Source organism: Monodelphis domestica, chromosome 5, assembly GCF_027887165.1.
Source record: "Monodelphis domestica isolate mMonDom1 chromosome 5, mMonDom1.pri, whole genome shotgun sequence".
Lineage (NCBI taxonomy): Eukaryota > Metazoa > Chordata > Mammalia > Didelphimorphia > Didelphidae > Monodelphis > Monodelphis domestica.
In genome coordinates this window covers 170936310-170959733 of record NC_077231.1, presented here as the reverse complement: position 1 = coordinate 170959733, position 23424 = coordinate 170936310, and the positions used below count along the sequence as shown (strand labels likewise).

The window sequence follows — 23424 nt, the reverse complement described above, 5'->3', positions numbered from 1 at the left end:
AGATCCATGAATAAGGCTTCTTCAAACTCTTCTTGTGGAACTCAAGACTTAATCAACTCCCTTAATTCCACAATGATAAAAAAGAGAAGCAGGGAACCATTCACTATTAAGATTTTTTTTTTTCAGTTGTTAAGTGAGTTTGGGGAAGGCAGAGTTTCCATCATAAGTACTAACTAAAGTCAACTAGTGGCCCATATGTAAACTAGATTTGCAATGATTCAGAAAGGATTTCAGTCTTCTCTCTATTTTGATAAAGTATTTAACTATAGGATGTGTTGGCAAACAATACTCAGGGCAATCATGTTTATAGGTCAGTTTTTTGATCTAGATGGAAACACTTTCTTTTCTTACTCAACTATGAATTAATAGATTAATAAAAATCCAAATGCTTTCAGCAAAGGTGATGATGAAATTTCTTTGACTTCATCCAATATGCCATATATTCTAAGCAATCAAAAACAGGCTACCCAAAATTATTTATTAATAAAGAATTATTTAATGATATATATGTAGGTTAATTAATCAAATTTATAGATTTGCATAGATCCTGACTCTTCAAAGAGAAAAAAATTCTTTTAGTTAACTGGTAAAATGGACCAAGATCATAAGTAGTGATGAAAATGAACCATGTGGGACATTTTTAGGAAATAAGTATAGCTTTTAAAGACTGCAGATGAGAGAGTGCTGGTCATTGAAAGTTTAATGTGACCCTATTTTTGAAGAGATTTAAGTATTTGTGACCTTTTCCTCTTTTATTTGGAAAATTAAACTGCCTTGTGCAAAATATTTTACTTAGTCAAACTAGATACTAAACATTCAAGACTGTAAATGTAAGTATATAATAAAAGGTAGTTCTAGTTGCTTTGTTACTCATTGAATAAAACCTTCTGTATGATTTGGGGAGTAATAACTAAGCCATGTAAACTAAAATGAGCTTTCTATTCCAAATTCAGTAAGTTATTACAAATAATACAACAAAGTGCTCACTTAAATTATTCTCCCCCCCTCACCCTCTTTCTCATCTTGAACATAGGTCTACTGCTCTACACTGACTCTCAATTAAATTAATTGAACAGAATTTTAATTAAAGGAATGTCAAAATTTTTCTTTAAAGAATATGAAATAAAAACCGAGAGAGCTTGAGAGTTACTTGTCATCATTTCAGTCTATTATGTTTCACGATTGCTTCTGACCAGTTCCTGGCTCCGAGTACTATTTTTTGTCAGATCACTAAACTCTAAGAGTCAGATTTATCACTTTAGCACAGGTTTATGTAGTTAGAGTTCCTAATGGGGCCATCAGCCATCAGCTAAACAACTGTAAGTGACTGATATAAGGTTCAAAGATGCACAGTTTATTTGCTGATCCCTATCAGTTATTGACTAGATTATGTTGGTCTGAAAATAGTTGTCCTATTGCTAGACAGTATCTTAGCTCACAGAACCATCCTTAGGAAAATCAGGAACAAAGGCAAATCACTGTAGGGTCCACCCATTTTTGAACATTAAAATTAATTAAAATGCACAGTTTATCCTTAGGAGGGAAAAGAAATAATAATATGTAAGGTTGATAATTGAAATGATAAAGCTTTAGGGAGAATTAATACCATATTTTATGTGTGGTGGATTTATTCTGAGTACATTAGTATTATTCATGCATGGCAGTAACATTATTTTTCTTTAAATATAGTAATACCTTAATTACCTGTAATCACTAGAAAATGAAACATTCTAAATAACTCATTTCCCAGATAACTGGAGGTTATCTGACTTTTATTCTAAGGTTATTCAATAAAAAAAGAAATCTTCATGAAATGTATTAAAAGCTTACTGACTTCTAAAAATGAACAAAACTGAACATTTCTTGATAACTCTAAAGCATTAGTAATTATGCTATAAATGAAGATGAAATTAAACTCCTGGTAGAATAAGTATTAACCCCAGGGATTGTCTTAGAAGACATTTTCTGTGAAAACCTTTTGATTTATTTTTATAATAGGGTCATTTCCCACATTTATGAGAAAATTGGCACTAAGGATCTATAACTACACAGAAACCCTGAGAAGTACAATATAGGCGCCTTTCTGAAAAATTAAGTATTGAAGACCAAAGCAGCTTCTCTCACTGATTATTTTCTTCTTCAAGAAAGTTTCTTCTTCATCAGTGCTGGAAGTACTTATGACTTACCACCAGCTTTCAGAACCCATAGAACTATATCACCCATGCAGTTAGCTTGTTTCTACTCATTTGCACTATTTATTGATAGGGCGCATTAACATTTCGCAAATTCCTGAGAGGGAATTTTGTATGACCTTAATTTGGAGCTTACAAACATTTCATCATTTCATAATGATGATGTCATCTCTGCAAACATAACATCAAGAGAAAATATTTTCCAAGTCCCTTTTAATTAGTGATCTAACTCTAACAGAATTATAGGCATATATTGATCAACATATAACATTTAATGTCATAAAACTAATGTCTTACATTGTACTTCCAAGTTGTTATTAATTTTCTCATGAAATCTACTACAATTATAATTCTAGAGTTTCTGACTTATTAGCAATTTTTTCCCCTCTCTGATTCAGGGGCTAATTCCTTACTTTCAGAGCACTGGTTTTGATGGGGAGGAGGCATAAGTTTCATGGGTGGAGGGAAAGTTTAATTCCAAATTTCATGCTGCTACTGCTATCTGAAGTTGCCAGATATCTAACCTCTGAATAATTAAGCAATGATGTTGATAGTCTTAAAAAAAGCTCAAGTTTATTTTTAGTGTGATTTTATTATAGTTCGAAGTTAAATTTTCTATTAAATGCATTTCTGATTTTATAATTTAAGATCATGGGAAATTATTCCAATTAATGGAAATTTGCTTTAAAGAAAACTTTCCAGGCACCAGGGATTCCATTAAACAAGAAAGTGATTATTGATGATTGTTGCACATGATAGTCTTTTTCTCTTTGTGAGGAAGGCCACTTTCCTAATTTTGTCAGCTCATTCACACTACATTGTTGTGAGTTAGGTATGCTTAGCCTTTAAAGAACTTGACTATTGGAGGAACTACACTTTCAAAGATAACTGTCATGTTAGAATGGATCTGAAATACTTTGGGTTTAAGAAGAAAAGAGAGAAAACCCTGATATCTCTGAAAAGAAGCTACTGTTTCGATGAGTCATCTGAAGATGACATGAAATGATGAAATACTATTTAATCTAAGTAATATTCTATCTATAAAAATAGACATACTGCTTTTTCTTCATATAATACTTTCTAACAGTACAGAAAAAGGTCATTACCCCAGATGCTACTAATTTGGAATTTTTAAGAATTTTGAGTGTTTGGGCTAAAATGTACTTGTATTCTTTCTATTAAAAAAAGCTCACTGGAAAAAATGTACTTTATTTTGGCCAAATTAGAAGAAGAATGTTTGATCTACATAATAAGATAAAGCATTCGGCTATCATTACTTGCATATAATTATGCTATAAAATAAATTATCTATCAACTAAAACACCTTTATTAGACTCTCTGAGAACATTGTTATTGGTTAATTAGTGTTATTATATATCATGAAAAAGAAAACTTTTTAAAAAATAGTCTTCTGGACTTTCCACTAATTCAGAGTTGATTCCCCAAAATGATGGCTTGCAACTAGTCTGAATTAGGTATTACAGCATAAGTCTATACATATGTGTCAGAGGGCTTTTAAATGGACCTTTTTATTTTATACTGGATCTATAAACTAAGAAGGATTAAATGAGCCTAAATCTTTTAATTATGGTTCTCTAATATTCAAATGAGATATTAGTAGGAGCTTATGCCAAATCTGTTACACTCTCAGGGATATCAACTTAGCAGCTTTGAGACCCTGACTGATCATTAAATCTTACACATTGAAGTTTCATTGTATGGAGTGTAATGAGTAATTCTACCTTATCAACCCAAAGCTTTAATTAATTAAAGGATATCTTCAACTTACTGGAGGATATCTTCATTCATACACACATATATGCAAATGTATATACACCTGCATGAATATGTATACATATATGTGTATGTACACACACAGATACCCTCAGAGGTACCAAGAAAATTCCAGTTTCTTATATATATCTCTCTCTATCCTAACATCCAATGCTAAATAGAGTTTAAAAAATTTTAAATGGGAAATTGGGACTTTCTTGGTTCCTTTGAATAATTTAAAGCCATGGAAGTAAAAGGTGAGATAACATATAACCTAAATAAGGTGCCATAAGTACATAAGAAGGTCACTTCTGAAGTGCTTTCATTTCTCTTTTCTCTTATGAGCAATGGATTTTTGGATGCTGTTTCAAATATATTTCCAGAAACCTATATGGCTGCCAAGGGGTGAGGTATAAATTCATTGGCTACTTAGGGCTATAAAGTATAAATTATTCCTATCCTTCCCAACCACTCAATATTAATCATTATTTTAAGAACTACTGCAATATATCTTTTACAAAATAGAAATGTTCAAATGAAGGAGTCCTTGTCCAGAGTTTACACATAAAAGAACTGATATTTCTTCTAGCTTTGCAATCTCTTTTCTTTTAATTCTAATGAAAAACATAATGAGAATGACAAAAAATGGAAAAAATTACTTCATATTATCTAAGAAAGTTCATTCTTTCAAAAATGTAATGACATAAGAAATCTCTTCCTTAATTAATGAAAACCATTAGTCTCATGAGAAAAATTAGTAGGCTACAAATAGCCTAAAGCTTAATTTGTTCATTCATTTGTGTATTCAGTTGGCCATTTATTTATTTGCACATCTATTTATTAATTTTTCATTAATTTATGCATCATTATTTATGTATTTGGGTAATTTTTGTTTACATGGTATGTTGTATCTTTATATGTATATTAATGAATAGAAATAGGGGGCTTTCCCCAGATATTTTCTTATTTTGGAAATGCTCCCTTAAGAAAGATTAGCAGGATCAACTGATAAGAATAATTGTTTTAAAAACTCTATTTTTTTGAGTTCTTGAATGAATCCTAGAACAAGAGAATCAGCCAACTGTGTATTCAGTGAATTTTTTAATATAACTTCTCTCTGTCTCTCTGTCTCTGTCTCTGTCTCTCTCTACACACACACACACACACACACATCTTTTTGATGTTTCTAGAGCTGAGTAGCTTTAGTACCTCTAGGCCTGCCATGCAAAGCTCTCCCAGAACTACAGCATGTCAGCAGCTAACAGGACAGGAAATACATTTTAGTAAAATTACTAGGTTAGCAAAGACAGTTGCTGGGGGGAAAAAAAGAGTCAGAACTGTTCCAGTCTGCATTCTTTTCTACCTACTATTAACTATTATTATCATCCTATTTATACACATTTTATTTATTTATTTTTAAAAAACCCTTGCCTTCCATCTTAGAATCACTACTGTGTATTGGTTCCAAGGCAGAATGGTATGGGCTAGGTAACGGGGGTTAAGTGACTTGCCCAGGGTCACACAGCTGGGAAGTATATGAGGCCAGATTTAAACCCAGAACCTCCCGTCTCTAGGCTTGGCTTTTAATCCACTGAACTACCCAGCTTCCTCCTTTATATACATTTTAAAGATGCTTCTAGCAGTATGTTACATACCCTGGATTCTGCATCATCTTCTTCTTCATCTGGATTGTAAGCTTCTGCACATACTACAAATAGAAAAAAACCCCACAATAAATAAGTAGTATTTACAAAAATAACCAATCTTTTAATAAGTCAAGCCAGAGCAAAGTATTACATTTCTTAAAACTAAAATGTTCTTCATAGCGGGGTGAATGGATTCTTTAAAAAAAATTCAGGGGGTAGCTAGGTGGCTCAGTGGATTGACACAGAGATGGAATGTTCTGGGTTCAAAGCTGGCCTCAGACACTTCCAAGTTGTGTGACCCTGGGTAAGTCACTTAACTCCCACTGCCTTGCCCTTACCACTCTTCTGCCTTGGAACCAAAAGACAGTATTGATTCTGAGATGGAAGGTAAGGGTTTTAAAATTTGCATTAATGATCAATGTTATAAGAGAAATTGTATATCAACCTAGAATCTCTGCAAATCAGTTTTTTTTTTCCTGCTGATTCAATTTAAGAAAAAATCAGTACTGCTACTGGCCAATCTATTGATTAGCAGTCTGAGTTTGCAGATATCAGCTATATGTATTCCATATCAAGGATTGATAGGTGGCAACGTTTAATTTTTTGTAGATCTTTCATAGATCCAAAAATCCTTTTGAGATTAGTGGGGATGTATGCTTTGTCTGTATTCCAAGCTCAGATTTTCATGCAGGGTACTGGGTAGTATATAGATGGCTTAGGGAATAAAACAGCTCTGTGATACATTGTCATTCAGTTGTTTTTTTAGCTGTGTCTAACTGTGACCTCATTTCAGGTTTTCTTGGCCAAGATATTAGAGTGGGTTGCATTTCCTTCTCCAGTTAATTTTACAAATGAGGAAACTGAGGCAAACAGGGTTAAGTGACTTGTCCAGTCACAAAGCAATTAAGTGTCTGAGACCAGATTTGAACTCAGGAACTTCCTGACTCTAGGCCAGGCACTAACCTCTGTGCAACCTAGCTGCCACTATGATATAGAGAAAATATTCATTCAACTTGCCTAGATTAAGTGTCTGTTCTCAAAGAGGTTACATGTAATGGCTTATGGATGATTACACATAAATGTAAAATTTTATTTACCTTTTTTGTCTCTCCCATATGAAGAATTTTTTTTAAAACCCTTACCTTCCGTCTTGGAGTCAATACTGTGTATTGGCTCCAAGGCAGAAGAGTGGAAAGGGCTAGGCAATGGGGGTCACACAGCTGGGAAGTGTCTGAGGTCACATTTGAACCTAGGACCTCCCGTCTCTAGACCTGACTCTCAATCCACTGAGCCACCCAGCTGCCCCCTGAAGAAATTTTTTAAAAAGTCTACAATATGAAAAAGTAGAAAATATCTAGAAACAAGTCTAAGATGCAAAGTCTAATGCCTGCTATACAATCATTAAATTAAATTCATGTTAGATGATGAATTCAAGTCAACAAGTCTAAAAAAACTATATGATCAGATATTGAAAGAACTGGCAAATATAATGTTAAGCCACTGCTAATGATCATTAAAAGATTGTGTCTTGCCCATGACAGGAAGTTAAAAATGTTTACTGAATTGTGAAAATGAGAGAGGTGCAATGAGACTAAAGAAGGCAAAAGTTACTTTGACTTTACAAAAAGGAAAGACCACAAAGATTGCTAAATATAAGTCAGAGAGTTTCTGGCAAAATTCCATAACATTAGGTATCTTTGGTATATCATTTCTCATAACTGCTATGGTAAGAAATCATTTCTCATTGGGAGCAATTCTCTTGACTATACTCCCCAAAGGTGTGTGGCTGCAGAATGGGAGAGTAATCAGACGAAGGCTCTGATTACTGAGTAATCTGAGAATCCAAAAGTTTATACAGTGTGATTGTCAGAGGGGTGAGCATGTGTGTGTGTGTACGTGTGTGTCTGTGCATGTCCATGTCCATGTCTGTGTCTATGTCGATGGAGTTCTGGGAGAATGGTACAGTCATGGTATCCCCCCATCTAGGATTCCTAGCAGAATCTTGAGGCTCCTGGGATTGGGTTCAGCAGCTCTTACTCTGCCATACAATCAACAGTAAAGCATTGTGCAAAGAGTGTGTGCATGTGTGTGTGTAGTAGAAATAAGAAAACAATGATTCCCTGACCTTAAGAAGCTTACAATGTAATAGAGAAAGTCAGTACACAAAAGAAAACTAAGAGGCAATCCAATGCAGAGACATGATGATGTTCCTGGAGTTGAAACCAAACAGATAGAAAATGAATGGAAAAGGAAAATGATGGCAATAGCTGAAGGAAAATGAAGTTAGCTGGCAAGTTATGAGCCTTCTATACAGGAAGATTATGGGAGGAGTTTATTGTTTGGTCCTCCAGTCCTCCAATGAGAAGGGAGAGGCAATGAGGATGCTGAAAAAGTGTTAGGTATCAAAGCTGGATCAATCACTATGCCGGTCAAGTGATAAACTTATCCTGAGAGTGAAACTTTCAGAGCTTCAATCCTAAACTTTTTATATTGGGCAGAACAAACTAGCTGTGTTCCTTCTGAGATACTGGTGGTGGGAGTGTAGTGGATGTGGGGAGGTTAGGATGAGATTATAACACCCTTCAAACTTGAAAGGGACTTGAATTCTTTGGAGAATTGGGGAATAAGAATGACTTTCTTCTGTAATTCTTTCTACCTTGTTATGTTATGACTCAACTGCTCTGGTTAGATTTTTGACTTTCATATTTGGTAAATTGAGAATATTGCATTGGTGGTATCTTATTCTGGGATCTGCAGAACTTATTGCTCAAAATGCTACATGGTGAGCAAGGTAAGAATATCAAGAAGCTGTGGATACAGAGTTCCCCTGCCTGTGTGTGGGCTCAGCACTAAAGACTTGGGTACTTTGGAATCATGAAATAATACTCTTAATGACCTCAGCTCCATGACAGTGACAGATTATGGGGCTGCATTAATTTGAAAATGAAAAATAACTTCTGGCTAGATTACGTGCTTTAACTTTCCCATATAGTAAGCTGCTCTTCCTCTCTGAGCTTTCCACAAGGTGTAGAGTGTGGTTGTATTCCCCTCATCCTGGAGGAAATGGTCAACAGTGAGCACACTGCTACTAAAGCACATTACTTAGGCATAGGGGAGTCTAAGCCTAGGACACAGAATGCCTTTTTCTGTTTTGTGTTTCTTTCCCTCAGTATAGGTGACCAAACATCAATCCCTGTATGAACATGTCCAGCTTGGGAGCAACTGTGGAGGTGGGAGAGGCTGGAAGATCCAGTGTACCTTAGTTACAGCTCGACTGGTGGAAGGAGGAGTTCCTATGTCAGAAAAGATGACCATCAACACAGGGAGATCAACCTCTGGCCTAACTTACTGGAAGACATTGACTTGGAGGTAATGTTAGACAATGCAGAACTAAGGCAAGTTGTACAATGCCTATTCAGCAGTTTTCTGATTGTACCACAGTGCATCAGTTTCTGTGTATAATGTTCTCCTGGTTCTGCTCCTTTCGCTCTGCATCACTTCCTGGAGGTTGTTCCAGTCCCCATGGAATTCCTCCACTTTATTATTCCTTTGAGCACAACAGTATTCCATCACTAACATATACCACAATTTGTTTAGCCATTCCCCAACTGAAGGGCATCCCCTCATTTTCCAATTTTTTTGTCACCACAAAGAGTGCTGCTATGAATATTCTTGTACAAGTCTTTTTCCTTATTATCTCTTTGGGGTACAAACCCAGCAGTGCTATGGCTGGATCAAAGGGCAGAGAGTCTTTTATTGCCCTTTGGGCATAGTTCCAAATTGCCCTCCAGAATGGTTGGATCAGTTCACAACTCCACCAGCAATGCATTAATGTCCCGACTTTGCCACAGTCCCTCCAGTATTCATTACTTTCCATAGCTGTCATGTTAGCCAATCTGCTAGGTGTGAGGTGAGTTGTTTTGATTTGCATCTCTTTGATTATAAGAGATTTAGAGCACTTTTTCATGTGCTTATTAATAGTTTTGATTTATTTATCTGAAAATTGCCTATTCATGTCCCTTGCCCATTATCAATTAGGATATTCAGCAGTTTTCCAAACAATATTTTTATATTTTTAAGCTTTAACATTCTGGTAGAATATAACAACAATGCTATTACTGCAGCTTCTTAAATTTCCTCTCAATGCACATTTATAAGTCTTGCATTTGTTAAACATTCCACTTGTGTAGAGGAAATAAATAGCTGTCCTATAACTGACTCTACACTTTGCATTGAGTACTTTTCTACTTCTTCCTTTGGGAGAACCGCCAATGTGGGTCAAACCTCAGCTTTATGTAATTGTTTGCAGAGCACATTGGTAGACATGTAAGTAGCTGAGGAATGTGAGAATAGTTTGATTTTTCCCATTAGAAGTTGAAATGCTTAAGGACTAATCTGGTTTATGTGTCTGGGTCCAGAGCTGAGACTACACACTCTGTAGGCTTCTGGGAAATGTAGTTCAAGCAGTTAGGGTGCTCTGAGCCCTAAGCATTGTGATAAAGAAGTCTTGGGGTGATTCTCCTTCATCTCCTCTCACAATATCAACATATAGAAAAGAAAATGGTGATCAGTAACAACAAACATGGTTTCCTTAAGAGTAGGTCATACCAAATGAATTTCTTTCTTTTCTTTTCTTTTCTTTTCTTTTTCAACTGAGAAATTAGATTGAAATATGAAAGGAAAGTTGCACATATTGTTTACCTAGATTTTTGGAAAGAGTTTGACAGAATCTCTCCTGTTGATCTTGTGGACATGAGATATAGACTAAGTGACAGAAGTATTAAAATGGATTCAGAATTGGCTGAAAGCCTGACTGACCTACAAAATAACCATTATTGCATCCTAGTCAACATTAAATAAAGTTTCTAGGGGCCCACTTCCATGGTTTTATGCTGAACACTGAATAGCAAATCTGTGTCTGTCTACACAAGAGACAACAAAAGCTAATCTTGATTAACTTGGTCATTCTTCAGACATTTCAGAGCCCTTCCTAATATCCACAAAGCTAGAAGAGACAGCTAATGTACTAGATGACAGAATGGCAAGATCTAAAAAGCATCTCAAAAGACCTGAACATAGGGGGCAGTAAGGTAGCTCAGTAGATTGAAAACCAGGCCTAAAGATGGGAGGTCCTGGGTTTAAATCTGACCTCAGAGATTTCCTAGCTCTGTGATTCTGGGCAAGTCACTGAACCCCCCCCCCCCCCCCCAATTACCTAGCCCTTACTACTTTTCTGCCTTGGAATGTATATATAGTAGTGATTCTAAAACAGAAGGCAAAGTTAAAAAAAAAGAACAGAACATAAGGCCAAGTGTAAAATCTTATAATCGGGTTAAAAAATCAACTTCACTAGTACAGAGGCATTCTTTGGAAAGGAAAATCAAAATCTGGTGATTTTAGGGAAGCATTCAATAGTATGCTCCAATGACCCCAACAACTAATTCAGTCTAAGGCTGAATGAAAAAAAAAAAGGCAGTTTCCAAAACAAGAGAAATGATGGTCCCTTGTGCTCTTGTCTTGTTCAGGTTACATTTAGAGTACTGTGGTCAATTTTGTATGCCAAGATTTTAAGAAGGATATTGGAATGTCTAAAGAAGGGTGACAAGGAGAATAAAGATCATGCCATAAGAATCTGGAGGAACTAGGGATGTTTAGAGTGATGAACAGAAGATGAAAGTCACACAGGAGAGCTGCCTTCAGACCTCTGAAGATCTGTCATGTGGGTGAGGAAACAGACACTTTCTTCTTAGTCCCAGAAGGCAGCTCTAGGAAAAATGGCAGACAGTTGGATCTCAGTGTAAGGGCAAATTTTCTTATACTTTGAGCTATCTTAAAAATGGAATAAGTTGTCACAGCAGATAGTTTCTTCCATCCTACAGATCTTTAAGTGAAGGTTGGGTGACCATTTATTGAAGTTAAGGAGATGAGTTTTTTTTTTTTTTAAGTCATGGATGGAGACCTAAGAGACCTCTTCCATCTCTGAAATTCTGTGGTTCCAAATGGATCTTCCATAGTGATGTTTTTGATTAGTAAAGATGCCAAGCCTTTCTGATAGTAACATCTATTAAGACTGGCTATTTTGTTAAATACCTATTTACAAGGGTAGTGGCCTATACACGTTGTAATGCACATATAGCTCATGCCTATGTAATATGATGGTGTTAAAAACAAATATGTTTGGATGCCAAAGTTTCCTTGCCTGTCCCAAAATCATTACAGTCCATTAAAAAAATCATCAAGACTTTAACTGGAACAATGTTACCTCCTTGAAAACAGATATTGCTTGTTTGCCCTTCTTTGTATCTCTTAACATTTAGATGAGTGCCGAGTATATATATATAGATACTTAATAAATAAGAACTAAGCAGAAATAAATCTTGATAATGTGTAGATCCCATAATCAAACACCCAAATTTCCTCTTGAATAGCAAACCTATATTTCTTAAAATTATTGAACCTGAGCAATAAGAATATCATTAAAATTGGCTAATTTGATTTTAGTTTGCAGCTTATAAATGCATAGTCTCAAATTTTCAGCATGTTAGATTATAAAAATCTTAAAGTATAATCTGATAAAACAAAATTTCAACAAAATTTAATAAGGAAAAGGATTTCCCAGGTAAACAACTATTTTAATACTCCTTTTCTTCATTAAACTAAACCCCCAATTTCATAAATATTTGTTTTGTTCTTTTAAGAACTACATTTACAATTTTAAAAAAAGTTTTGATATTGTTTCTAAAGAAAAAAGCAGATTCTCTGCATTTTAAATGCTACAAAGTCACAGAAAAAAATCACTACAATTCAGCAATTCAAATAGCAACCCGGAGGAAAAAAATCAAGTTAAGTACAACAATCTAATGTTTTCTGATAATAAGCAAAATTTCACAAAAACTTTTTTTCATCTCTGACCTTTGAATTCATTAATATTAGAAGCTTCCAGGGAAGAACTTTCTTTACCAATGCAAATTAGCTGTTGAAACTGCTCTTTAAATTGAATCTTGGAGCAGAACTCTGTAAAATAACTGTACTATTTCTGTTAAATGAGAATAAGAACACCTGTCTCATTGGGTTGTTGAGAGGACAAATGAAAAAATTTGGAGAGCGCTTTGCAAGCCTTGAAGCACTAAATAAATGTTAGCTATCATCATTATCATAATTGTTATTATTACTATCATATTAGGGGCAGGTACGTGGGTCAGTGGATAGAGATCTAGGACTATAGAGATGGTAAGTCCTGGGTTCAAAATTGACCCTAGCTGAGTGACCCTGGGCAAATCAATTACTCCTAATTGCCTAGCCCATACTGTGCTTGTATCTTAGTATTGTTACTTAGTAGCAATTCTAAGAGAGGGTAAATTAAAAAAAAAACTATTATTAGATCATACTAAGAATTTGAAGAGAAAACAGTAACACTTTCTAAAGACCAGCAACATGCCATACCCTCTTCCAAACTAATTTTATTTTTATTTTATTTTCCTTTTCTTTTTTTTTTTTTAACTCTTACCTTCCATCTTGGAATCAATACTATATAATGGTTCCAAGGCAGAAGAGTGGTAAGGGCTAGGCAATGGGGGTTAAGTGACTTGCCCAGGGTCACACAGCTGGGAAGTGTCTGAGATCAAATTTGAACCCAGGACCTCCCATCTCTTGGCCTTGACTCTCAATCCATTGAGCTACCTAGCTGCCCCCAAACTAGTTTTCTTAATGTATATTTATGCTCTACTAGATTACAATCTAGGTAAGATAATGGCAGGTGAGGTTCTTATTAGATATACAAGTGTTCAACTATTTCCACTTATTAGCTGAAGAGCCTGCACAAGTCAAATAGACATTTAAGCAATTAACAGGTCTACAGGTTTCCATAATCATAATTTCACTTTGCTTTGACTGCAACCAAGTTAAGTGTAACTGAAAAATGTTTGGAGATAATTTTAGATTTACTTTTAAGATTATATACTTTAACTTATTATTTTCAAATCTAAATTTCAATTATTCTCATCTAGGCAAAGCCTTTGGGATATGTTTCATGATAAAAATAAAATGTGAAAGTCTTTTATTTTTTTAAATTGAAATTTATTTTTAAATTACATATAGAAACAATTTTTGACAATTTGTTTTCTGACATTCTGCAATTCAGATTCTCTCTCTCCATCCTTCCCCCCCACCTCCTTGACATGGTAAGTAGTCAGATAGATTATATCAGTGCTTTCATGCAATACATATTTCCATATTCCCCATGTCAGGACTGAAGAAACATATCATATATATAATAAAAAAACTCATGAAGGAAATAAAGTGAAGAATGGTATGCTTTGATATGCAATCACATTCTAACAATTCCTTCTTTGGCTGTGGATAGTTCCTCCTCCTCACCCCATGAGTCCCTTGGAGTTATCTTGGAACCTTGTTCTGCATTTAGTCCTTCAGAGTTGATCGTTGTACAATATTTCTGTTACTGTATACACTGTTCTCCTGGTTCTGCTCACTTCACTATGCATCAGTTCATATAGTCTTTCAATGTTTTTCTGAACTCATCCTATTTATCCTTTCTTATGGCACAATATTTTCCATTAAAATCACATCACAGCTTTTCAGCCATTCCCCAATTGATGGACATCCCCTCAGTTTCCAATTCTCTGCCACGAGCTGTTAAAAATATTTTTTGTACAAGTAAGTCCTTGAAAAAGTCTTTTAAAAGAAAAATTAAAAAATATCAATAAATATTTCCTTCTATTCACAAAATGTCTAAATTCATGGAAATACTCTTTTCCTTAGAGTTTAATGATTTATTATTCTTATTTATAGCATTAAGCAATACCAGAACTTTTCACTATATGCTCTCTTGCTACACATCGCTCTATCTGGTCTAATGCCTTTCATTAAGTAAGACCATCTCTAGTCCACAGTCCCCAATATCATGCACCACTTACTCAACCTAATTGGAGAATGGTTTAAAAACTGGGGACAGAGGACAATCAGTTGCTAGAGGACCTACTTCGTGGAAGACCACATTTAACTCTAAGCTCTGTTCTTTTGCTATACTAAGCCTTCAGGAACATGCTTAAACAGGGTCATGACTTTTCATTATAGGTGTCAGAAATAAGATGACCACTTTTTGGGGGGAGGGGTATGAGGCAAGGGCCCCTGACTTAAAAAAAGTCCTAACTTTTAAACTTCTTTGACAAGTTCCCTGACAATTGGCATCCACCCACAAAATCTTCTGATTCAAGTCCATTAAAGGTATTTCTATCTGGACACAAGAATTGTGGAAACTCAAGATTTCCCTCACTCTAAACATTATCCTCAAAGATCCTCTCCTTCCTCATCCTAATCAACTAAGTGGATTTCCATTTGGAACACCACTGACACAGATATTTTAAATTCTAAATAGAATTGAGGCCAATTTACTGAATAAGCTTTTTTGTACTTGGTACTTCCCCCAATTTATAGCTAGAAAATTCTAATTTTCTGTACTACTCAGCTTTGTCCTATTTATTCTGCACAGAGCAAAGTAGGCATTAGGAGATTAATATATCCGCATGATTATCAAATCATTTCGTCCTCTGGAATGCTATTTTATTATTTCTGAAGCTTATTTCATTCTACAGTGATCCCTCACCTGTTGTGGGAGTTATGTTCCAGAGACCCCCAAGAGAAGTGAAAATCCACAAAGTAGCAGCTTTATATTTATTTTATTATTTTTATATATTTTAAGGCTTTATAAACCCTTCCCAATCTCCTACCTGTTTCCACATTCTTATTAACCTTTCCCACACTCTTATAAACACTTCAGATGTTCTTAAACACTTTCTACACTCTTAAGTCTACATAATTTGACACTTGGGTTCACTGCCACAAGCCTTAGAAGGCACAGAATGTTTGGGTGGCATAGGCTTGAAATAAATTCAAACTTCTATGAAAACTTCACAAAAACACAATACTGTACAACAACACTACACACAGTGATTAGACATCAATGTAAAGTGGACAAAGAGAGATGCTGAATGTATGGGCACACTGTGGGAGAGCAAACAGACCGATGCTACAGTCAGTGCCCAGGATATAGAACACAGTGGTGTGGTTGGTCACCTTTCATTCCAAGAACCAATAGTGTGCAGTGTACATTTCACATTGGCAAAGTTGCTCAAGTGGTAGTGGTGTACTGCATTTCCACTGTGTACAGTATGGTATTCATTCACAAAATCCCAAGATATAGCAAAAACTGTGACACAGAATTAGATATATATTTAAAAAAAACCCATGATACAGTGAAGTCACAATAAGTGAACTGTGATATAGTAAGGTATGACTGTATATCCCTTTCTGTCATATTCTATCTTCTGATATTCAAATTTTCTTCTAAAGATCTTTCATCCCTTTCCTTCAGTGTTAGAAGGTCATTTTCACATGCCTCTCTAATGCATTGGGACAGGAAAAGGAATTGGTATACTCTATACCATACTAACAATTCTAGGCTCTCTCTGTTACCCTCACTTAGCAACATTTTCTTTAAAATGTACTCCTCTTTGTGGCTATATTTGTGAGATATATTTTCCTGCTTTGTTCCTGTCATCTATCAACTTTCAGATTACTCTCCCTCCCTTCTCAACAATTCAGTACCTGGCTTATAGTCTTCTCTATCTCATTCTTTACCCTCATCGTTAGTGACCTTGATGCTCCTTTGATGTTTCTCTGAACCCCCTGGTTCCTCAGTTTATTGGCCTCCATAACTATTATGACCTTTATTTACATTCTACCTCAGAGAACCATTTAGGTGGCCACAACTCAGAACCCACTATCCCCAAATTAGCCTGTCTTCATGATCTTAGATTCTGAAATTTCATCTATGATCACATCTTTGATTCTGTTCCTCCTATCTCCAACCTCTCCCATGACCTTACTCCTCCTTAACTACTTATTTGTCTTCAACTTGATTACTTCTTTAAATAAAGTGGAAAAGAAGATTGTACATGAAAGAAATCAAGGAACTCATTTAATTATGAAAAACCAACAGGTATATGGTAAATATCTAACATGCTGAGCTTACTTTTCTTTTAAAATGTAAAATAAGTTAAAATGAAACTTTCAAAATGATTTCAAAATTTCAATTTGGATCTGTTCTCATGCGGGATGAAAGATCCTGCAGGAATAGAAGTTAGGGATGGTCTGGTTTTCTAGGGTTAGTGGAAGAAGGGAATTTTGAGATAAGCTCTGTGAAAGGGTTCTGGGTAGGAAGGAATTGTGGGAGTCTAAAACTGAAAATAACTAAACATCTCTTTCTTCTTGGATTTGATCTGAGTTGGGAGTGGGTTTTGTTTTTCTGCCTACAATTTCAAGCTGAAGGAGGAGTTTTGCTCTAAGAGATTCTCTCTGGAAAGTCGGGATTTCGTGGAGAAATCTTTGGCATCCAGGTAGAGGGTTTACTTGGAGGAAACTCCTTTCCCTGAGTCCAGTTTTCATCTGGCAGTGATCCATCTACCAGAATTCCTGTTGGCTAAAGTAATCCAAAGTTTTTCATCTCTAACTTTGGTTACTTAGTACAGCAGCCAAATCCAGAGGTTTTCCCCTTTCTTTCTTTATTAATTACTGGTGGGAAGATTAGGGTCAGTCAGATAGGCTGGGAAAGGGTTTTAGAGAGCATAAGGAGGTGTAGGTAGGGCCCAAAGAAGAATAGAAGGCTCTCCTTTCGCAGAGGACTTGGGAGTTGGTGGAGCTAGCTTGAAGAGTGTCAGAGTTATACCTACCAGTTTCCCTTATCCTTTTTGTTAAAATAAACTTTGTTTCCATAATCAAAGGGTTTGGTGCTTAATTGGCCCCGAGGAGTTCCTAGGTAGGTTATAAAATCTTACATCCCTCTAGGACACTTCCCCATTACTATCCTATGTCTAATCCTATTCTCACCTCCCCACTCCTATTGATAAAAGAAAAACAAAACTCATGTAGCAGCTAGGTTGCACAGTGGATAGAGTGACAGGCTTAGAGATAGTGAAATATGAGTTCAAATTTAATCTTAGACACTTACTAAATGGGTGACCCTGGACAAATAGCTTAATCCTGTTTGCCTCAGTTTACTCATTTGTAAAATGAGTTGGAAAAGGAAATGGCAAACCATTCCAGTGTTTCTGCCAAAAAAGCCTAAATGACTTATGAACAACAGTAAAAAACATTTACTATGTGCCAAGCTCTGTGTTAACATGAATATAAAAATGTTATGAAGACAAATGAGTTATTTGGGTAATATGCTTATCTTCTGTCATGGACTAAGAATTTATAGATCAGGTAGGATTTTATTTCAGAAATGCAGTTTGTCTAGGGCTCAAGTGAGGCAGTTATTACAGAAATGGGGTTGGGAAGAGAGGAGGTTTTCCTGACCCTCCCTCTACAGCCTGGGCCCATATCCTTGTAAATGTAGCACACAGAAAAATGGAATCCTTTGATGAGCACAGTTATAAGACCAAAAGATTGTTTACCATAAGTGCTGATAAATTAAACATATATTCAAAATAATTCTGCATTGCATAAATACGTGGAGCCTATATTGGCATTTTTTTGGATGGAAAGATGAATCCCAAAGTGCCATACTATATAGTTAGCTGTATTAACCTCAACACAAAAACTATGCTTTTATATATTAGATCAGACCCTTAGTTTTCTTATGCTTTTGATGATTATCATTTTTAGCTTATTCATTTAAATAATAATCATCTTTAAAACAGGTCTTGTTACAAAAGCACAGGTGTACCTGCCAGTAGCTTTCATTATGTCACCAAGATTAAATTTAGAGCAATATGATAATGAAATGTCACCCACATTAATGAGAAAAATTATCTATTTTAACTAAAGCCAATTATTTTATTGTTTCATGAGATATGTCTGTTATTAGTTATTTGTAGCGAAGGAGAGACTCAGGAGAAGAATGTAAGTTGCTAGTTGTTGGGTTTTTCCTACATACAAATCTTGAGTATTTAATGGAAGCTCTTAGCTCAAAGAAGGGAAGAGCTATTCTACTAATGAATAAGAAACTAGTAAAACTGATTCTCCTTTTCCTTATTTCTGTATATCCCTTATTGTCTCCTACTGTGCAGAGGCAAGGGGTAAAGCTAATAGAATTACCAAGTATATGGTATATTGGAATATTAAAGGTATAGGCTGAATGAGATCTAAGGAATAATGGTACTTGACAACATCAAAGCAGTACTCATATTCAATTAAAGTCTCTTTTTAGTTTCAGTGGGTATTAGTCTTCATTATTTTTTCTCAAGATATTCTCTATTATTAAAACTGTCATCACGTTCAACCCTGTTACTGGAAATATTTCTGAGACAGAAAATAGTAGACCTGTGATTTTTATTTGTATAGGGGACCTTCCATTGAGATACTCCACCAGCATGAAGTAACTGATCAGCTAACAGACCAAGAACTGATCTGGTAGCTTAGAGTCTTATAAAGATGCTTAGAGCACTGAGAGATTAGGTGACTTGCCCAGGGCCTCACAGCCAAGAATGTATCCATCAGGAATTGAGCCCAGGTCTTCCTGACTTAGAAGCTGGATCCATTTACTAGGGCAGCTGCAGAATTTGTAGAATGATTTATTAGTAATTATTCCCATGAATATTTAAATTGAGGATCCTCTAAGACTTTTTGAGACCTACCATCTTACTTTCAGTAATTTTTATTGAAAAGAAAAGAGATTTGAATGCATCATACTGTATCAGTGATGGGACATAAAAGCACCTTTTCATCTACCTGGGATATTTGTCCTTTCTTGAGTGCTGACAACAAAACATTGGAAGCTGCCTAGTCACCCAATGACTGTATGGCACCTCTCCTCTCCTTTTATTCTTCCACATTTATATTTATAGAATCAGACAGTGTCTTGCACTAAAACATTCTAAGTACGATTACTTCTCTTGCCTTAAAAAAATCTCTACAGAAGGAAATTCTATAGATTCCATTATAAAAATAAGAAATAGTTTTAGAGTCCTTATAATTATAAAGTTATTTCTATCTAAACTATATTCCTCTGCTGGAATCTTTGCCAACTTTTCTCTCCCCCTATGCCCCACTCTTCATGGAAAAGTGCTACTAAGTAGTATCACTGTCATGATGCCAGATTTCAGATGTGTCTAACTTAGTGATAAAGAGGTAGGTTATACATCAATATAAAATTGATGATGGTTATAGGCAGCATGTCATAGTGAATAAAGTGCTAGGCATGGAGTTAAGAAGATTCAAATTCTCCCACCCCTGATGCTAGATTACAATAAGTCAATGAACAGGTTTTTTATCCTTTCAAAGTCTCAGTTTCCACATCTCTAAAACAGGTCAAGAATAACTACAGTACTTAACTTACATGACTGATGTAAAGTTCAAGTGAGATAACACATTTAGACACCATGCAAACATTAGAATATTACATAAATGTTCATTTGATGATGATTATGAGGAGAAGGAGAAGGAAGAAGAGGAGGAAATTAAGTCAAAGCCATAAAACAAATGGCCAAGAGATTATAACATAGGAAGAACAAATGACTAAATCATCAAGACCTATAGTTATTCTAATTTAAAATCTAAAATCGATTCTTGGAGTTTGAAGTGACTTAAACTTCCTCTTGCTAATTCAAGCGATAAACACAAAAGCTTAGCAAAAATCATAAAGTGAGCACAAAGAAGGTGAGGGTTCCCCAAGTATCTTACCAAATTTCATTATGGAAGAGTGCCTTTGATATAATAGTTTGATACGGAAGATCTAGATTCCCCTAAAATTTAAATCCATTTGTATGCCTTCTTTAAAAGGATTTATCACTTAGTTCAAAAAGAGATGGAATAACATGAAGCTTTATAAATTACATAAGATTAATAGACATAAGTTAACAGTTATTCTGAAGAAAACCCACTGACATTTGAACTTTAGGAGTTTGCTGCCAGTAACTTCCTCATTCATACTCAGAAAAGAATATGCAAAAAACTTCAGGGGAAAAAATGAAGAAACTTGTTAACCTAACCAGATCAAGCATTAGATGTTAATACTTACCTGGTCACTTTTATGTCTTGAAAATTGCACAGTTATCAAGTATACAATAATAATAAGAAAAAACTCAAAGAATAAAAAGGCATTCCTACCCTAAAAAGTTCTTGCTTAAATTATCAAGAGTAGCAATGTTATAAAATTCTTTAGTTATGACTAATGTTAACATGAAAAGGGGGGAAACTAACAGATAACTATGAAAGAGGATGTTGTTAATGTCCAGGTTATGCATATTTCAGGACTATCATATATATTTCTATCTACTTTCATATTAATATGACTTTTCCTCCTCTTTAGTATTGCTAATGATTTGCTTAGAAAGTGGTTATTAATACACACGCTAAGTATAACAGATTCTCTTCTATTTCATAATATGTTATTATGTTTTTATTATATTATTATCCAGGTTTCTTAGAAGATGAGCATTCTCCACCCCTCCCCCAAATTCTATATTACAGCATCTCTGATACTTTTCCTAATCCTGAGCAGATTTTAATATAAAATATATTTTATATAAAATTTTATATAAATTTTAAATATAATAAATAAATAATATATAATAATAATAAAATAATATATAATAAAAAATAAATAATATAAAATAAATAAATAAAATAAAATTTATATAAAATTTTATATAAAATATAAAATAAATAATATAATAAAAATATAAAATAAATAAAATAAAATAAAGAAAAGCATTTTATAGAGTTTTAAAGGAGCCTGCTCAGAAAACTTCTAATCCTTCAAAAAAAATTTAAATCCTTTTATTTAATTGTTGAACTTTAAATATAAATTTATTCACCATAACAAATATTAAAACTGAATATGAAGTGAATATTGAATCACATCACTGCCTCCCCTACCTCTATGTCCAATTGTTGCATTTAAAACACTCTACTTTTAAGCATTCTATTTTCAGTGCCTAAGACAGTCTCTAGCACATAGTAGATGCTTAACAAATGCTTCCTTTATCAACTTTAGCAACTCCAAGAAGCATGATGGAAACATGATTATAGTTTCCCCATCTTAACCTGTAGTATTCATCAGGAGATTTTACCTACTATCTAAACTTTTAAAAATTATTTATTTTGTTAAATGAAAATTTGCATGTATCTTTCTCCTTCCCTCTACTCCCTGCACTAGAGAAGGCATTATTTGACAAAAATATATATGTACAAATAAATCTATCTCTCATTTGTTTCTATTTATCATTTCTTTTCTCGGGAGGTAGACATACAACTGATAAATAATCAAAAGATGAATAGACAGTTTTTGGATGAAGAAATCAAAGTTACATATAATTATATCAAAATGCTCTAAATCATTATTGATTAGAGAAATGCAAATTAAAACAACTCTGAGATATCATCTCACACTTATCAGATTGGGTAAAATGCTAAAAGGGCAAAGTAAAAAATGTTGAAGGGGATTTGAAAAATAGGGACACTAATACACTGTTGATGGAGCTATGAATTAATCCAACCATTTTGTAGAACAATCTGGAATTATGCCCAAAGTATTATAAAACTGTTTAGACCTTTTGGCTAGGGAATTTAATCATTAAACTTATTTCCTAATATGATCAGAGAAAAAGGAAAAGAATGTATTTTCTAAAATATTTATAGCAGCTCTTTTTGTGGTAGCAAAGAACTGGAAATTAATGGGATGCCCATCAGTTGGGGAATAGCTAACAAGTTGTGGCAAATGATTGTGATGGAATACTACCGTACCGTAAGAAATGAGCAGGATAAATTTTTTTTAAATCATGGAAAGATCTATATGAAATTATGAAGAATAAAATTAGTAGAATCAAGAGAACATTCTATACAGCAAGGGAAATATTTTTTAAAGAATGACTCATGTATGCCCATATATTATTTAATCTACAACTGAATGCCATTTGCTTAATTATTTGATTATGGCAATACATGAAAACAGAGAAAAATACACAATGTTACTCAAATATTGTTACTGCTCCTATAGCTTCCCTGACAGTGTAAGAAGACAGAGCAGAAGGTATGAGGCATTACAATTTTTAGATAATCTATAAAATCTCAACTTAGGTACACTAAAAGAAAAATGAAAATTGACTACACTAAAAGAAAAATCTTAGTCCAAAGACCAGTAAGAGGATATATACTATGGAAGAAATCAAATCATATGAAACTTGACATTCTTAGAGTAAATTAAACTAGAGGGAAACATACTAATTAAAAGATGGCTCACACATTCTCCTTAAAAAGGCAAAGAATAGAATTGGAAGAGGCAAAGACAATAAAAAAGAACATGTGTTCATCTTGCGCTCAACACTCATAATAGGTACATTAAAAAACCCCATTACGATCAATAAAATACAGAAAATGAAATAAAGTATGCATCATATATTTTAAGAGACCTCCATAAAAATTAGTTTCATCTTATGCCCCCACATAGAGGATAAGAAAATAAAGGAATTCTCTGAAGAATAAAGCTCTTCACAGTAAAACAACATATATTTTAATAGTGTCATCAACACAAAAGTGGAAACAGGTGAAGTTAGGGGAAAATATATCAGAAAATATATAGAATAAAGAGTGAGATGAACTAAAGACTTGGAGATTTCATAGAAACCTCATGCCTATGTAAACATTTTCTTCAAGAAAAGAACCTGAAGTTTCAAGACATGATTAATTTCTAATAATGTCCAAAAAGTGAAACAGATTACAATTTAGAAGGCAGGAAATGACTTGTTACCACTGTGAAATTCCTATCCATGTTGGATGGCTTGGTATAGTCAGAT

The 23424-nt window shown here is 34.4% G+C and overlaps 1 protein-coding gene across 1 annotated transcript in view; it reads right to left on the bottom strand.

Moving 5' to 3' along the window:
* Window positions 1-23424, bottom strand: part of PRKAR2B (protein kinase cAMP-dependent type II regulatory subunit beta) — a 165617-nt gene that overhangs the window by 46863 nt on the left and 95330 nt on the right. Inside the window, exon 3 of the mRNA XM_001362896.4 lies at window positions 5621-5673. Coding sequence (XP_001362933.1) covers window positions 5621-5673 — 53 coding nt within the window. The remainder of the gene's footprint in view (window positions 1-5620; window positions 5674-23424) is intronic.